The 17,285-nt window shown below is 47.6% G+C and overlaps 1 protein-coding gene across 9 annotated transcripts in view; it reads right to left on the bottom strand.

Moving 5' to 3' along the window:
• The window catches only part of svild (supervillin d), a 174,610-nt gene that overhangs the window by 97,948 nt on the left and 59,377 nt on the right, over positions 1-17,285 (bottom strand). For 4 of the 9 annotated variants that reach the window (XM_080213807.1, XM_080213808.1, XM_080213809.1 and 1 more), the window contains exons 3-5: positions 15,642-15,812; positions 11,154-11,306; positions 6,379-6,416 (exon numbers count right to left, since the gene is read on the bottom strand). The exons of 1 other annotated variant lie outside the window; for it this stretch is intronic. In XM_080213807.1, coding sequence (XP_080069933.1) covers positions 6,379-6,416; positions 11,154-11,306; positions 15,642-15,812 — 362 coding nt within the window. The remainder of the gene's footprint in view (positions 1-6,378; positions 6,417-11,153; positions 11,307-15,641; positions 15,813-17,285) is intronic. 4 more of the 9 variants (XM_080213812.1, XM_080213810.1, XM_080213813.1 and 1 more) reach the window with 2 other exon arrangements.

Raw genomic sequence — 17,285 nt, 5'->3', positions numbered from 1 at the left:
AGGCTTGTGGTCCTGCTCCAGGGAAGATGGCTATTGTTGCAGGAGCTGTACGATTCACACCCAGATAAAACAGGGATGGAATCACTAGCCAGGAGTTCTGTGAGGTTTTCTCCTTAGGTGACTCCAGGAGTTTGGGGGGAGGTGGGGTAGGAGTGTGGCAGCGTGGTCCCTTTAAGGGAGTGTTCCCTGAGGTTGGCCCGGACCCTGTGGAGTGTCGAGGTGGGAAGTTGAGCCAACCGAGTGCTAGGAATACGTACCCCAGGTCAGAGAGGATCAGCAGTTGGAGACAGGAAGGAGCAGTATTGGGGGCAGAGTTAATCTGTCAGCCTCTATTTGTATATAGAGTTAATCATTGCTTTGGCAAGAAAGCTTTGGTGTTCTGAAGCATCAGTGAGTCACCCTCAGTCTATTGCAGTAGCCCAGAGGATTTCTGACTGACAGGCAGCTCACAAACTGTGGCACTGACAGGATTATCCCTTAAATCCTTGATTTTACACATAAGCTTGATTTACTGACGCTGGTCCCAATTGTATCTTGTTCCTCAAACACCTGGAATTCTCTGAGATATTTATTGCAAGTGAAGTTTTGCCATATCCCCTGAATTTGCCCTTGCTAATGTTGCCACTGAGTGTGTGAGGCGCGCAGTGAGTTTATTAGCAGCACAAGCGCTCATTGTTCAGGCTGCACCAGCATTACTTACTCCCTGCTTTAGTTAACAGGGAGTGAGGGATTACCCGCAGATACAATCCTTTTGGGTGCGGCTGGGGAGGGAAAGAAATCATTAGAAAGCAACAAGCTCCAAAATGTAAAGGATTATCACGTTGGCATGGCGACAACAGTGAATTAAAGGAGGAGGAAGGAGGTGCCAAAGTTACTAAATTTACCTGTCCTGATTAAATCTCACCAATCCGAAACATTAATATATTAATGATATTGTTACGGTTAAGGCTACACGCCTGGTGGGTATTGACTGATTAACTGGGTAGGGGTTCAAAGTATATAGAATCCCTACAGTGCAGAAGGAGACCATTCTGTCCATCAAGTCTGCACCGATCACAATCCCACCCAGGCCCTATTCCCGCTATTTACCCTGCTAATCCCCCTGACACAAGAGGCAATTTAGCATGGCCCAATCCATCTAACCTGCACACCTTTGGAGTGTGGGAAGAAACCGGAGCACCCAGGGGAAACCCACACAGACACTGGGAGAATGTGCAAACTCCACACAGATAGTGACCCAAACTGGGAATTGAACCCGGGATGTTAATTAGTTAACCATACAACCCCTCCAGTGCAGGAGGAGGCCATCCAGTCCATCGAGTCTGCACTGACTCTCTGAAAGAGCATCCCACCCTGGTCCTCCCCTCCAGCCTATCCCCGTGACCCTGTGCATTTACTATGGTTAATTCACCTAATCTTGGGACACTAAGGGGCAACTTAGCATGACCATTCCACCTAATCTACTCATCTTTGGACTGTGAGAGGAAACTGGAGCACCCAGAAGAAACCCACGCAGACACGAGGAGAATGTGCAAACTCCACACAGACTGTGACCCGAAGCCAGAATTGAACCCGGGTCCCTGGTGGTGTGCGGCAGCAGTGTAACCACTGTGCCATAAATTAGTTCATTTGATTATTTTAATGATGCATTCAAAGTGTATGAAAATTGATGGCAGTGACACTGGGCTTATTTGGTAGGTGGGAAGGTGGAGATCTGTAATGCTGTGTTCTATCAGTAAACCTACTTTGTGTTTACTGTCATACTTCACCGTCAAACCAGGACCCAATAAATGATTAACAGTTGTGATACTTTTGACATGTTTCTGGTCAACCTCTGTCCCGTGAAGGTGGCTGGGGTACATTCTTTTCAGCTCTGAACAGAATAGATAGAGAGAAACTGTTTCCACCCATGAAGAGATCGAAAGCAAGAAGGCACGGATTAATAGTAATTGGTAAAAAGGAACAAAAGTGAGACGGGGAAATGCCTTTCCATGCAGACAGTGTTTGGAGCCTGGTATGCACTGTCTGAGAGCGTGGTGGAGGCAGGTTCAATCGATACATTCAAAAGAGAATATGAAAAGTAAGAATGCACAGGGTGATGGCAAGTAGGTGGAGCAATGGCACTAATGAATTGCTTATTCGGACAGCCAGTGCAGACATGATGGGCCGAATGGCCTCTATCTGTGCAGAAGCAATTCTGTGATTCCTTTTAATGCAGTGTGGTGGGAGTTTATTTAAATACTCAAACAAGACTTTTCCATGTTTCCTTTGGTGATATCCTTTAAATTTCTCCTGAGGATGATATTATACTAACTGGAGGTCCTGGGGTGACAGACACCTAGGTGATTTTACTGGTTTTTCCCTGCCTATCAATGGGCAGAGCGAGCTGGTAAAATCGCACAAGAGTCGAGAAATCAAGATCATGCCCAATTTCTCATTTCGCACGATCTTAACGGCACCGGATTTCCGGCACGATCGGCCTCTCACCGGGAATTATTTGTTGATTTCAATCATAATTTCCATGTGTGTGGTGAGTCCGGAGCTCAATTATTCAGGCTGACTTGCATTTGTGGGCCTCACTGGGAGAGGTTCTCTCCAGCGAGGAAAACAAGTGCTCCACATGAACTGGAGTTCATTAAGGCCCCCTCAAGGAGGCCAAGGGCAAGGGGGGGATACCCCTTCCACAGTGCCAGCCTGGTATCTTGGCAATGCCCACCAGGGATCTTGGGCACTGTCCACCAGGTCTAGGCAGGCAGGGCCTTCTGGGGGTATGGTATACTGGGGTGGGGCCTATGGGGGGGTGGGGCTGTAGGGCTAAACCTGGTGGGGCAGTGTCAGGCCAGGTGAGGGTGGCCTGGTTGGGGTGGGAGGGGAGCCCAACTACGCACTGTGCTGGAGATCATGGATGGCGGAGGGGTGCAGGGAGGAAGCGGGGCCGCTGCAACTCTGCATGCAATTGGTCGGGGGGAGGTGAAGGGGCGGCAGGGGCAATATTTTCAGGCAGTGTGGGGCTCGCAATCGGTCATGGGGGTGGTGTGCTGGGTTGAGGCAGGCTGCTGTTGGAATTGCGCGTGTGCAGCCACAGAGGTCTGCACATGCGCAATAGCTCCCTCTGTTACCTGAACAAGCTGGCTGGCAAATTAAGCCCCACCCACTGCCTATAGTAGCTAGAAACAGTCTAGCCCATTTTTCCAAGCACTATGTGCAGAAGATTCGGAGTAAAAACGCACCCAAAAGACAGATCTGAAACTTTCCTATTTTCATGCTAGCTGGACACTTAGAAATTTTCTTGTAAAATTCCACCCTTCGTGTATGTGCTTCATAAGAAATAAACATCCATCACTAACTCCAACAGTATCCACTATTCAGGTTGGCTGTTGCAATGATTTCTGCTCCCTGGCTTATCTCTCTGAACATTGGAGATTTTCATCATTGCTGTCTGGGCATTAACCATTTCCTGATTGGCAGGACTCAGGTCCTCCTGCTTTCTTTCTATTTGATCTATATCAATATCACATCTGCAATGTGTGTGTGTGTGTGTGTGGAAGAGAGTGAGTGTGTGTGCGTGAGTTTTTGTGTGAGTGTGTGTGACTGTGTGTGTGAGACTGTGAGTGGGTGTGTGAGACTGTGAGTGGGTGTGTGAGACTGTGAGTGGGTGTGTGTGACTGTGAGTGGGTGTGTATGTGTGTGGGACTGTGAGTGTGTGTGTGTGACTGTGTGTGTCTGTGTGTGACTGTGAGTGTCTGTGTGTGACTGTGAGTGTGTATGTGTATGTGAGTGTATGAGTGTGTGTGTGACTGTGAGTGTGTGACTGTGAGTGTGTGTGTAACTGTGTGAATGTGTGTGTGGGACTGTGAGTGTCTGTGTGTGACTGTGAGTGTGTGTATATGAGTGTATGAGTGTGTGTGACTATATGAGTGTGTGACTATATGAGTGTGTGACTGTGGTGTGTGTGTGTATGTGTGTGTGTGAGAGAGAGACTGTGTGAGTGTGTGACTGTGAGTGTGTGTGTGAGAGACTGTGTGTGTGTGACTGTGAGTGTGTGTGTGTGTGTGAGTGTGTGTGCGTGTGTGTGTGTGTTTGTGTGTGTGACTGTGAGTGTGTGTGCGTGTGTGTGTGAGACTGTGTATGAGTGTGTGTGTATGACTGTGAGTGTGTGAGACTGTGTATGAGTGTGTGTGTGTGTGACTGTGAGTGTGTGAGACTGTGTATGAGTGTTTGTGCGTGTGTGTGTGACTGTGAGTGTGTGAGACTGTGTATGAGTGTGTGTGTGTGTGACTGTGAGTGTGTGAGACTGTGTATGAGTGTGTGTGCATGTGTGTGTGACTGTGAGTGTGTGAGACTGTGTGTGAGTTTGTGTGTGAGGCTGAGTGTGTGAGACTGTATATGAGTGTGTATGTGTGTCTGTGTGTGTGTGACTGAGTGTGTGTATATGTGAGTGTGTGTGTGAGTGTGTGAGACTGTGTGAGTGTCTGTGTGTGTGAGACTGTGTGTGTGAGACTGTGTATGAGTGTGTGTGTGTGTGTGTGTGTGTGTGTGTGTGTGAGTGTGTGTGTGAGTGCGTGTGTGTGACTGTGAATGGGTGTGTGTGAGTGTGAGTATGTGTGTGATGTTTCCTACTTTACAATGTTGACTACAGTTGAAAACAGTTCCTCCATTGTGAAGAGCTTTGAGAAGCCCTGGGGTTGTAAAGAGTAGTATGGTAATGAAAGTTAATTCTATTTCATATGATGCAGACTCCTTTGTTCGTGTAGATGTTGAATTCTGAATGAATCAAAACCAGGATTATTTTGTGAAACCACTGTGATTAGATTACTCTGCCATTCAATGGCACAGTCCTGGATACAGAGCGGTGGAAGATTCCAGCTTGGTTGTGTGAAGCTGCTCCAAACTCTGGGCCTGAATTAGGCTCAGTACATTTCTTAAATTAGTGCAGGAAATCAAAAACAACAGCATTCATATTGTCGACCTCTGACATTATGGTACTGAGGCGAAGATTGAACTCTTCATCCCCATTGCCCCCCACACCTCCCCCTCCCCCCCTCCACTCTCCCCCCCACATCCCCCTCCTCCACCTCCCCTCCCCCACCTTCCCTCCCCACCTCTCCTTCCCCCAGCTCCCCTCCTCCACCTCCCCTACCCCACCTCCCCTCCTCCATCTCCCCTCCCCTCCCCTCCCTTCCCCACCTCTCCTTCCCCCACCTCCCCTCCTCCATCTCCCCTCCCCTCCCCACCTCTCCTTCCCCCAGCTCCCCTCCTCCACCTCGCCTCCCCCCAGCTCCCCTCCCCACCTCTCCCCCCAGCTCCCCTCCCCACCTCTCCTTCCCCCAGCTCCCCTCCTCCACCTCCCCTCCCCACCTCTCCTTCCCCCAGCTCCCCTCCCCCACCTCTCCTTCCCCAGCTCCCCTCCTCCACCTCCCCTACCCCACCTCCCCTATCCCACCTCCCCTCCCCCACCTCCCCTATCCCACCTCCCCTCCCCACCTCACTTTCCCCCAGCTCCCCTCCTCCACCTCCCCTCCTCCACCTCCCCTACCCCACCTCCCCTACCCCACCTCCCCTCCCCACCTCACTTTCCCCCAGCTCCCCTCCTCCACCTCCCCTCCCCACTTCTGCTTCCCCCACCTCCCCTCCTGCACCTTCCCTCCCCCATCTCCCCTTTGCCAACCCTCCAACACTCGTAGTCTAGGCTCGCGTACAAAGTGTCTGAGTTCTGGCTAATCTGGGATAGAAACACAGGGTGAACGAGTCTCTCAGTGAAGGGGGTAAATGATGAAAGGAAAATAGACATACTCAGTAGTGCACCAATTCACAACACTGCTTGTGTTGGGTAAAAAGGGGAAACAATATCCAAAAAGAACAGAGGTGCTCCTGATGTGTGTGAGTGGCTCACTGCCACATGCACAAAGTCAGAACATCAACTCTTAAAGTTTCAGAATGTGCAAATGCCTGAGAGCCGATATGCAATTAGCTGCAAGAATTTGCCCTCGGACACCCTGGGAAAAGTCCAAGATGTAAAACGTTTTGAGCAAGGGACAAGGACAAAAGGAAGATCGGAGGTGGGTGACACTGGAATCTTGCACTGCAGCTCGAGGGGCTAGATGGCCTACTCCTGCTCCTATTTCTTATGTTCTTATTTGCATTTATGCCTCTGGATCATGCTATCACACACCGCTTGCTTAGCACTCTCTGCATGTTACATTTTTCATGGGCTTTTTTTAATTCATCCATGGGTTGGTCCGCATTTACTGCCCATCCCTAATTGCCCTTGAACTGGATGTCTCGCCAGGCCATTTCTGAGAGCATTCTAAAAGGAGTTTGCATCAGCAATATTTCGAGTGGATTGATTGCGGGTGGGAGTACAGGTATGGTACTCACCCTCTGAGATCGCCTTTCCGGTGTTCAGCACTGAAGTTCTGTAAAGTTGACAAGAAGAGAGAGAGAGAGACTGAGTATCAGTCACTGATGACGCTGTACAGAAGGATGTTGAGCAACAAGACAAAACTCATCTTTCCCCATCATAGCATAATCTAAATTTTAATAATTCGATCTTTACAAACCACATGCCTGTAGGTGAAATTTAAAAACTGATGGAGACAGGTTTGGCAGCATCTGTGCAGTGAGAGAAACAGAGGCCAGGATTCTCCAGCCGTTCATGTTCTCCCTGCTGCCATCTCCAGTGAGAATGGAAAACTTGGCACTCAGCCAAAACTCCACTCATTGCAGCGGACCGGATAATCCCAGCTGCGGCAGGTCGGAGAATCCGACACGGGATTTCAGGTCTGTGACCCTTCTTCAAGATGTGGAGATGCCAGCATTGGACTGGGGTGGATGAAAGCTCGTGATTCCAAACAAACCTGTTAGATTTTAACCTGGTTCAAAGCAAGTTACTGCGGGATGTTGGAATCTGAAACCAAAAGAAAAAATGCTGGAAAATCTCAGCAGGTCTGGCAGCATCTACATCGAGAGAAAAGGGCTGACGTTTCGAGTCCAGATGACTCTTAAAGGTTCTCTCCTTACAGATGCTGCTGAGATTTTCTCTTTTGGTTTCTTTTGACTTTAACCTGGTGTTGTGAGATATCTTTCATCAAAACTGGGAAAATTCCAAGCTGTAAAATGTTTTGAGCAAGGGACAAGGATAAAAGGAAGATCGGTGATGGGTGACATTATGTTGGAATCTTGCACCGCTGATACAATTTGCATTGTGCCTCTGGGTCATGCTATCACATACCGCTTGCTCTGCACTCTCTGCATGTTATATTCTTCATGGGCTTTTTTTTATTCATGCATGGGATGTGGGCATCGCTATCTCGGCCCTCATTTATTGCCCATCCCTAATTGCCCTTGAACTGGACGTCTCGCGAGGCCATTTCTGAGGGCTTTTGAGAGACCATCACATTATTGTGGACCCGGAGTCACATGTAGGCAAGTCCAGGGAAGGACATAAGTGAACTAGTTGGGGTTCTTACCATTAACAACATGCGAATAAAATCAACTTTTATGTACAAAACAGGATATCTAGGTCAGAAGATGAATCGGAATGCACAAGGGCATCTTGTCACTTACATTTTATCAACTCAGATGCAGACAGAGATGAAAGGCAGGGTTAGCGATTGTGGCTCAATTTCTGATCTTTGCTGATGTTAAAAGTTTACTGAATTTTTAACAACTAAAAGTCTACAAGATTATGAGAGGCATGGACAGAGTGGATAGTCAGAAGCTTTTTCCCAGGGTGGAAGAGTCAATTACTAGGGGGGTATAGGTTTAAGGTGTGAGGGGCAAGGTTTAAAGGAGATGTCCGAGGCAGATTTTTTACACAGAGAGTAGTGGGTGCCTAGAACTTGTCGCCGGGGGAGGCAGTGGAAGCCGATACGGTAGTGACTTTTAAGGGGCGTCTTGACAAGTACATAAATAGGATGGGAATAGAGGGATATGGTCCCCGGAAGCATAGGGGGTTTTAGTTAAGTCGAGCAGCATGGTCGATGCAGGCTTGGAAGGCCGAAGGGCCTGCTCCTGTGCTGTAAGTTTATTTGTTCTTTGAACACAGGAGCAGAAGTCATCCATTCAGTTCCTCGAATCAGGGACCCAGGTTCGATTCCCGGCTTGGGTCGCTGTCTGCATGGAGTCTGCGCATTCTCCCCATGTCTGCGTGGGTTTCCTCCGTGCGCTCCAGTTTCCTCTCACAATCCGAAAGACATGCCGGTTAGGTGCATTGGCCGTGCTAAATTCTCTCTCAGTGTACCCAAAAGGGGCTGGAGTGTGGCGGCTAGGGGATTTTCACAGTAACTTCATTGCAGTGTTAACGTAAGCCTACATGTGACACTAATAAACTTTAATTTTTTTCCTCCATTATTATGATGGCCGATCAGGTGTTTTATTGTGTTTATACACCTTTGCTCGACATCTCTTGACAACCTTACTCAACAAATATTGGTAGATTTCAAGTCTTGAAAACTTCTCTCAGCCCATTGGTCACTATATCTTGGAGATCTTCCTAGTGCTCCGGAAATTTGGATAACCTGCAGCTGGTGCCTCAAAGCACGGGAGAAGTATCACCAACAGCATCTTGGAATCAAGTGACAAGAAAGGCGGTCTAACCACAGCATCCTCTCACAGGCCGACACGCCCAGCATCAAGGCACCAATCACCCAAAACCAGCCTCACCAGGTGGCACATGTCATTCGTATGGCGGACTCCAGACTCCCAAAGCGACTGGTCCACTCGGAACTCAGATGGTGGCAGGAGACTCCCAGGAGTGCAGCGGGAACGCCTGAGGGGTCCTCCGTGAGGAAATCAATCATCCTTGTTGACTCACGGAGGACCCCAAGCGTGTGTGATGAAGGTTCAGCCAGGAACACATTAAGGGACTTTGCCAAGAACACGCAGAAGTTGAGGTGTTGGAGAGGGTGCACAAACCCCCAAACAACCCACTCACCCAACCCATCAAACACCTCCAGCCCAGCATGTGGCGGTGTGCAGGTCACACATTGGACTTATCAGCCATCTCAGAACCCACTGCAGTAAGTCATCCTCAGTCCTGAGGAATTTTGATTTGATTTATTATTGTCACATGTATTGGTATACAGTGAAAAGTATTGTTTCTTGTGCGCTATACAGACAAAACATACCATTCATAGAGAAGGAAATGAGAAAGTGAAGAATGTAGCATTACAGTCACAGCTAGGGTGTAAAGAAAGATCAACTTAGTGCGAGGTAGAGCCATTCAAAAGTCTGATGGCAACAGGGAAGAAGTTGTTCTCGAGTCGGTTGGTACATGTCCTCAGACTTCTGTATCTTTTTCCCGATGGAAGAAGGTGGAAGAGAAAATGTCCAGGGTGTTTTTCTGAGGCAGTGGGAAATGTAGACAGAGTCAATGGATGGGAGGCTGGTTTACGTGATGCATTGGGCTACATTCATGACCTTTTGTAGTTTCTTGTGGTCTTGGGCAGAGCAGGAGCTATTCCCAACTGTGATACAACCAGAAAGAATGCTTTCTATGGTGCATCTATAAACGTTGGCGTAGCTGACATGCCAAATTTCCTTCGTCTTCCATGAAAGTAGAGGCGTTGGTGGGCTTTCTTAACTATAGTGTTGGCATCGGGGGGGGGGAGCCAGGACAGATTGTTGGTGATCTAGACATCCAAAAACTTGAAGCGCTCGACCATTTCTGCTGAGGAATAATAAATCTCGGAGAGGAGAGTTCCACATTTCTGATCCCCGATGTGTGAACAAAGTGTTTTCATTTCAGATCTGATTGATCTCACTCTAATTTTAAGATTGCAGTTATTTCCATAGCAAGAGCACGTGTCCTCTTTTCTGATTGACATTTTTAAAATTGGGCAGTCAACCTGCTTAAAGTGTCAGGTGGAATTTATCATCCCGTTCTTATCCGAAGGATTGAGTTCAAATTGAGGCTTAAACATTCCAGGTAAATCAAGCCACATTATTCCGGTACAATCGTTCGAGGAGTCATCTGTTCATTGAGATGCCACAAACACTCAGACTCAAATGGTTTCATCGCATAGCCTCTCTCTCCCTCTCTCGAGCTTGCTTCATTGTAAGCAGTTGAACAGGTTAGGGAGGCTTGTTACAGCATGTGACGGATAAGTGGTTCTGTGTATCATACATCCTCACAGACTGGAAAGTCCCCAGTTCGCCTCCCTGGCAGTCCTGAGCAGGGTGATGTCAAGAGCTTAGGTGTAACAGCTGGGTTCAAAGTCCTTTGGATAGGGTGGGGACTAAAGGCCATGATATGGAGATTTCCGCCTACATAGGACGGCCTCAATCGGGAACTTGGGTTCATGTCGCATTATCTGTGACCCTATGACTTGTCTGGACTTGCAAAATCTCACTAACTGTCCTAGCTGGACATCTTTTTAACCTGTGCTTAATGCTGTCTCCACTCACTTAAGACTTGATTAGCTGGAAAGATTCGCATTCCAACCATTATCTTGTAAATTGAGCTTATATGCCCAGAACTCCCACTCACCTGATGACGGGGCAGCACTCTGAAAGCTAGCGGCTTGCGCTACCCAAGTAAACCTGTTGGACTTTAACCCGGTGTTGTGAGACTTCTTACTGTGATTAAAAACCGACCAGGGTATCTGCTTACGGTCACTACTCAGCAACAACTAAGTATCCATAACAGTATGTAGGCTAGGATAAGACGTGACTGAGATGCCTCAAGAATTGAATAGGTTGTCAACACACTGTATGTAGGGTTGCACATGAACTTACAGCCCTGTAAGAGCCGGCACCTTGAAGGGTGCGAGTGAAACTGCGAGGAGAGGTGAAATCAGATGAAATATCAGAGTTGCTCCAATGTTATTAAACAGTCAGTTCAGATGTTTTCTGCCTGGGGCGATTGTTCACCACCGGGAGGAGAGTTGGATTTAAACACCACCCTATCTCTTTCCTCAATCTCAGAATCATTGAGTTTCTACAGTGCAAAGTAAGCTCATTCGGCCCATCGAACCTGACAACAATCCCTCCCAGGTCCTATCTCCATAACCCCCAAGTATTTACCCTGCTAATCCCCTGACACTAAGGGGCAATTTAGCATGGCCAATCAACCCAACCCACACACAGCTTTGAGAGTAAATATTCAAGTCACCATCATACAGGAGCCTCCCTCCCGCCCGCGTGTACCTCACCGTTCAGTCAGCGTGAGGGGCTGTGTCCTGAACCGATCTGACGTTCTGCGATTCACGCCTGGGCTAATGTACCGCCGGGGCCTCCGCCGCATCTCCGAGCCTGGCATTACCGCTGCTAAATCCAGACTCAGTGCCATGTTAGCGTCGTCACCACTAGTTCAGGAGGAAGACAGAGAGAGAGAGAGAAGAGAACAAAACATGGATAGCATGAAGGTAAAGGGAAAGAAATTTGCAGTGTAGATAAAATAAAAGTCAGAAGGAAGGGAAGGATGAATCTGTCACAATCTGCTGCATTGGTTTGAACATGAACAAAGTATAGCGTCAAAGTGACCCCTGTTCTGGAGGTTGAGTTTGGAGGCAGACTGAAGGTATCAGGTGGTTGACCAGAATTTGGTGTTTACATTCCCAAGGATTTGGACTTGGCTTCATGGGCTAAACAAGCCAAGCTCTGAATGGAAACAGTCCATTATATAAAGCTACCCACTGCCATATAACCCAGCAAACCAAGACAGAGGGTCATTGAGTTGCCAGGCTGTCACCCTGTCCTTACTTTCAACCATTCCATTGTAATTTAAACCAAGGCTCGTGTACACCTACGCTGTATGAGTAGAATCACTGCAGGATCAAACACTCTCGTAGAATCCCAGCAATGCAGAAGGAGGCCATTCAGCTTATCGAGTCTGCAAAGACCACAATCCCTCCCAGGCTCTATCCCTATAACCCCATGCATTTACCCTAGCTAGTTTCCCTGACACTAAGGGGCAATTTATCATGGCTAATCCATCTAACCCACATTTCTTTGGACTGTGGGAGGAAACTGGAGCACCCGGAGGAAACCCACGCAGACACAAGGAGAATGTGCAAACTCCACACAGACAGTGACCTGAGCCAGGAATTGAACCTGGGACTCTGGCGCTGTAAGGTGGCAGTGCTAACCACTATGCCACCGTGTTACCCATTGAGAGCCCCTTTCTGTTTATGGATCCCATTTCCAAAAATCCCTCAGAGATCATTTTATTTTCTTTCCGCATTACTCAGCAGTGTTTGCACATCCCTCTGAACAGGCACTTGACACAGACACCTGTGACCAGAGGCCTGGTTTATAGTTTGAAAATCATACGATAACTGGTTCCTTCCGAAACCTTCTCTGAAGAGATTCGTGTCACACTCTGGTGATAACCAGCATTCTCACTTCCCCATTACTGTCAGACAAACATCAGTACGAGGCATGGTGGGTGGGGGAGTAAGAAGAACAGATAAAAATGAAAATGGGGGGTAGGATTCTTTCTTCATTCATGGGCATTACTGGCTGGGCCAACATTTATCACCCATCCCTAACTGCCCTTGAACTGCCTGACTTGCTAAGCCATTCCAGAGGGTGTTTAAGAGTCAACCACATTGCTGTGGGTCTGAAGTCACGCATAGGTCAGACCAGGAGAGGACAGGAGTTTGCCTTCCCTTTGGTGAACCGGCTGGGTTTTTTCAACAATCGACAATGGTTCTATGGTCATCATTGACTTCTCATTCCAGATTTTGATTGAATTCAAATTTCACCATCGGCCATGGTGGGATTTGAACCCTCAATATTGCCCTGAGTGTCTGGATTACTGGTCCAGTGACAATACCAACCCTACAACACTACCTCCTCCCCACCTCCATCCCCCGGCTCAGCCGACCCTGCATCAGTGAGTTCCATACTCCAACTACTCTCTCAATAATCATAGAATAGAATCCATACAATGCAGAAAGAGGCCATTCATCCCATCAAGGCTGCACCTACATCAATCCCACCCAGACCCTATTTCTGTAACCCCACATATTTGGTGGGGGGCGGGGGGGTGGGGTATCCAAATGACCATCTAACTCTCAGAGACCAGGCTAAGAAAGGCACAAGGTCCAAAGTGCCTGACATCTCATTGTTAGGACCAATGGGTAGACATCTTGATCTGCCAACGTATGCTCCAAGTTCACCTTCAGGAACATAAATATAAGATGGTCAACACATATGTTGACATTAGTGTACCCCCTGACACTAGCGTCAATTTATCATGGCCAATCAACCTAACCTGCACATTTTTGGACTATGGGAGGAAACTGGCAGAAACCTACACAGACAAGGTAGAATGTCTTAACTCCACACAGACAGTTATCCAGGAACCTGGGTCCCTGGTGCTGTGAGGCAGCACTGTGCTTCCACGCTGCCTTATTTGATTTGTTTGTGACCATCTTATATTTATTTTTCTGAGATTGGCTTTGCAACATACATTGGCAGATCAAGATGTCTACCCATTGCTCCCAATAGTGAGGTGTGAGAAACTTTGGACCTTGCGCCTTTCTTAGCCTGGTCTCTGCGAGTTGGATGGTCATTTGAACACTTCACAGCCACTGGCTGACTAGCCGACGGAGAAAGCCTGGTGATCTGGGACACTGAATCAACCAGCCGGGTCTGGAAGGGTAAGGGGGATGGGGAAGGTGAGATGGAAGCTATCATAGTATGAGCCCTGGGTTTGACAGCAGCTGATGTGGGACATCTAGTAACATCTAATACATCAAATCAGACAATGTATTGAGTTTAGCTCTGACAAAGGGTCATCCAGACTCAAAATATTGGCTCTATTCTTTCTCCACAGATGCTGTCAGACCTGCTGAGATTTTCCAGCATTTTCTGTTTTTGCTTCAGATTCCAGCATCCGCAGTGTTTTGCCTTTATATTATTGAGTTTGGGCACTGCTGAGGCATCTTCATGAAAAAGCAGAGGAGGAATGGAAAATTCTTACTCTGTTACAGTTAACTAAAATCAGCAAAAAGTCACCTCTCTTCTTCCAACTGGAACAAGGAACTTGTCAACTCTCACACGTATCCTCCCCCAGTTAATTCCAGATCTGTTCAAATACTTTTATTAAGAAGATTCTATCTGCTAAAACTGACACGGAAGCAACCCTCCACAACAGGCCAAACCTCAAAATCCATTTTGCAAAGTTGCTGCAGATCAGTAAAGCTGTTGACTATGGATCTTGGAATCTGTCAAGAGCTTGGCTCACCCGTTCACCATCTCCCCCAACCGCTTTGGCAGATAAATACCTCCTTCAGAACTAACCAGGGCAAACTGGAAGTCGGGAGCCAACATCGGTGAGCTCCATTAGCCCCGCAACAAGAACCTTGGGGAGAGGCTGGTGATTTTGTTCATGTTTATAGATGCTTCTGAATTGTTGGGAATGTCAATCCCATGGAACACTTGTCACTTCTAATGACCCAGACCAAGATCCCTAAATATTAGCCACAGATGTCGCTAAGGTGATACCCTAACTAACTGCTGTGTTCTAAACTAAATGCAGTCATAGTCATTCATGGCACAGAGGAAGTCATTTGGCCCATCGAGTTAATGCTAGTCCCCTGCAAAGCAATCCAGCCAGCTCCATTCTCCTGCTTGATTGTCAGGAGATCAAAGATAATGGGGAAAAAGCGGGAGAATAGGGTTGAGAAACTTATTTTTAAAAAGAGCAGAATGGTGGCACAGTGGTTCATACTGCTACCCCATGGCTCCAGTGGACCTGGATTCAATTCCCAGCTGGGTCATTATCTTTTGCACGTTGTCCCCATGTCTGAGTGGGTTTCCTCCGGGTGCTCCGGTTTCCTCCCACGCTCAAAAGATGTGGGGTTAGGTGCGTTGGCCATGCTAAATTGTTCCTTAGTGTCCCAGGATGCGTAGGTTAGAGGGATTAGCGGGGTAAATATGTGGGGTTACAGGGATAGGACCTGGATGCGATTGTTGTCGGCACAGCCTCAATGGGCCGAATGGCCTCCTTCTGCACTATGGGGATTATTATTAGATATATTAACCCTGCAGTTTAGTACCCCATCAGCACGCAGTTCTGTATTTCACACACATGCATTTTTACCTAACCAAGGAGGCATAAACTGCAATGAAGGAACACTCACACATTCTGCTTTGCACACAGGCTCACAAAATAAGTATAAAGTTCACATGCAAGGGCCATGCGTATGAGTATCAGGATTACACGCCCAACCATGATGTCTCATTTATTGTACACTGATCAGAATTGCAACTGCCCACATCTGGATTCCCAGCATGTGACCAATGTACGAAACAACACTCCCCGCAGTTATGTACCAGGCTGCAGCAAGCTCTGTGCAATGCAGTTACAAGGCAGACACAGTAATGCCTGATGGCTGGTTCCTTTGTTACCAAAACTGGCAACAAGGAATGGCACTAAAAACTCGAGTTTAGTTCCAGAATAAGCATGTTCAGGAATGCATCAACCTCACTGATTAAATACTGCTGAGAATACACAACTCCCCAATCATTATTACATCATGCCAGGGTGTTTGAAAACCTGAACCAGGTTACGTTCCTCTAACACGGACCAGAGAAAGCAGAAAAGCTCCTCTGGATTAATGCTCAGAATCAGAATGTCTTTTAGTAATTGGGTAAGTTGGGCGAGATGCAGAGCAAACCTCGGCACCTACACTCTCTGCTCACTGCAGCTGCTGCTCTTTTCCAGGAAGGTGCTGCGGAGACAGCCCACCGAGACCCGCGTGTCCACCATCCCCAGCTCGGGGCGCTGTGTGCCACCGCCGTCAGAACAGGAGACCTTCCGAACCACCGGCGGCTTGTGAACCGTTGCTTGCAGAGTGTGGCTACCAGAAAACTTCACAGTCAGAGCTTTGAGAGGAGTTGCATAATATTTACAACAGCCAAACAGGGATCAACATGTCTTTGCCTGTGTTTATGTTCCATATGACCGTCCTCTCACCCTATATAGTTGAACTCAACCAGCCTGTTCCTTTCCTACTCGTGTGTTCATCACACTCTCCATTAAAGGCATTTACATCATTTGCCTCAAACTACCGTGTGGTAGTACACTTCACATTGAAATTCCTTGGAATTATTCTCTATATAAGAGCGGCACTGTGGCGCAGTGGTTGGCACTGCTGCCTCACAACGCCAGGGTCTCGGGTTCGATTCCCAGCTTGGATCACTGACTCTGCAAAGTCTGCACATTCTCCCTGTATCTGTCTGCGTTTCGCTCGGGTGCTCCAGTTTCCCCCCCACAGTCCGAAAGACATTCTGGTTAGGTGCATTGGCCATGCTACATTGTCCCTCAGCATACTCAAACAGGCGCCAGAGTGTGGCATCTAGGGAATTTTCACAGTAACTTCATTGCAGTGCTAATGTGAAGAAATGAACTTTAATTATTCCAGGTAAAGAATGTATCTCCTGGGTGGAATGCTCTTTCAGAATGTTGGTGTAGACTTGATGGGCTGAATGGCCTTGTTCTACACTGTCGGGACTCTGCGGTTAGTAGATCAGAGACTCTGAAATCATTGAATCAAGAAGGGATCAAAACAATAAAATGCTGGATAAACTCAGCTGGTCTGGCCGCATCAGCGAAGAGAGAAACAGAGTTAATGTTTCAGATCTAAAAGATCCTTTTGGAGAAAGGTAGAAATGTAAAAGTTTATGTTGTGGGAGAGGAAGCAGAGGAGGTGGAGATGGAATACTAGAAAAACCGATAGGTTGGGGATAGGGAGAGATGGACAGATTTGTAATGGATGGAAGGCAGAGAGGTGCTGATGGTGCCAGGAAGGAATGAAAAGTTCTCCGTGGCACAAAGTAAGATGTTAATGGGAGTAATTTTGTTTTTAAATTAGGAAGAGAGATGGGTAGAGGGAAAATCAGTTACGGTTCCCACATCCTGATCATAATCCAGTGGCAGTCTGCTAGAAACTGTATAACCCAGTGTTCCCTACTGGGAATTGTAATCCGGTGTCCCCTGTTGGGAACTGTAATCCGGTGTTCCCTGCTGGGAATTGTAATCCAGTGCTCCCTGTTGGAAACGTTATCCCAGTTATTGGACTGATTCTTGGAGATTTACTCATTGAACCCATAATTTAACTTTAGCCTCATTGGACAACCTCGGGGAGTGGATTTCACAGAGGGATCCAGTGCTCGCCAGCCAGCCTGGAGGAGAAATCAATCCCAGCTCAAATGTCTTTGCAAAGGTTGCCTCACAGTGAGAACAGACTGGGAGCGGTTTAACAAACAGAGACTGGGCCTTCAGCCCTAAGGGGAATGAAGTCCCACCCTTAAGAGCTGCCAGCTAATCAGAT

The sequence above is a fragment of the Carcharhinus amblyrhynchos genome, chromosome 27, assembly GCF_965287045.1.
Source record: "Carcharhinus amblyrhynchos chromosome 27, sCarAmb.v2.hapA, whole genome shotgun sequence".
Classification (NCBI taxonomy): Eukaryota; Metazoa; Chordata; class Chondrichthyes; order Carcharhiniformes; family Carcharhinidae; genus Carcharhinus; species Carcharhinus amblyrhynchos.
Note: the sequence above shows the minus strand (reverse complement) of the source record. Positions and strands in the feature narration are given on the sequence as shown.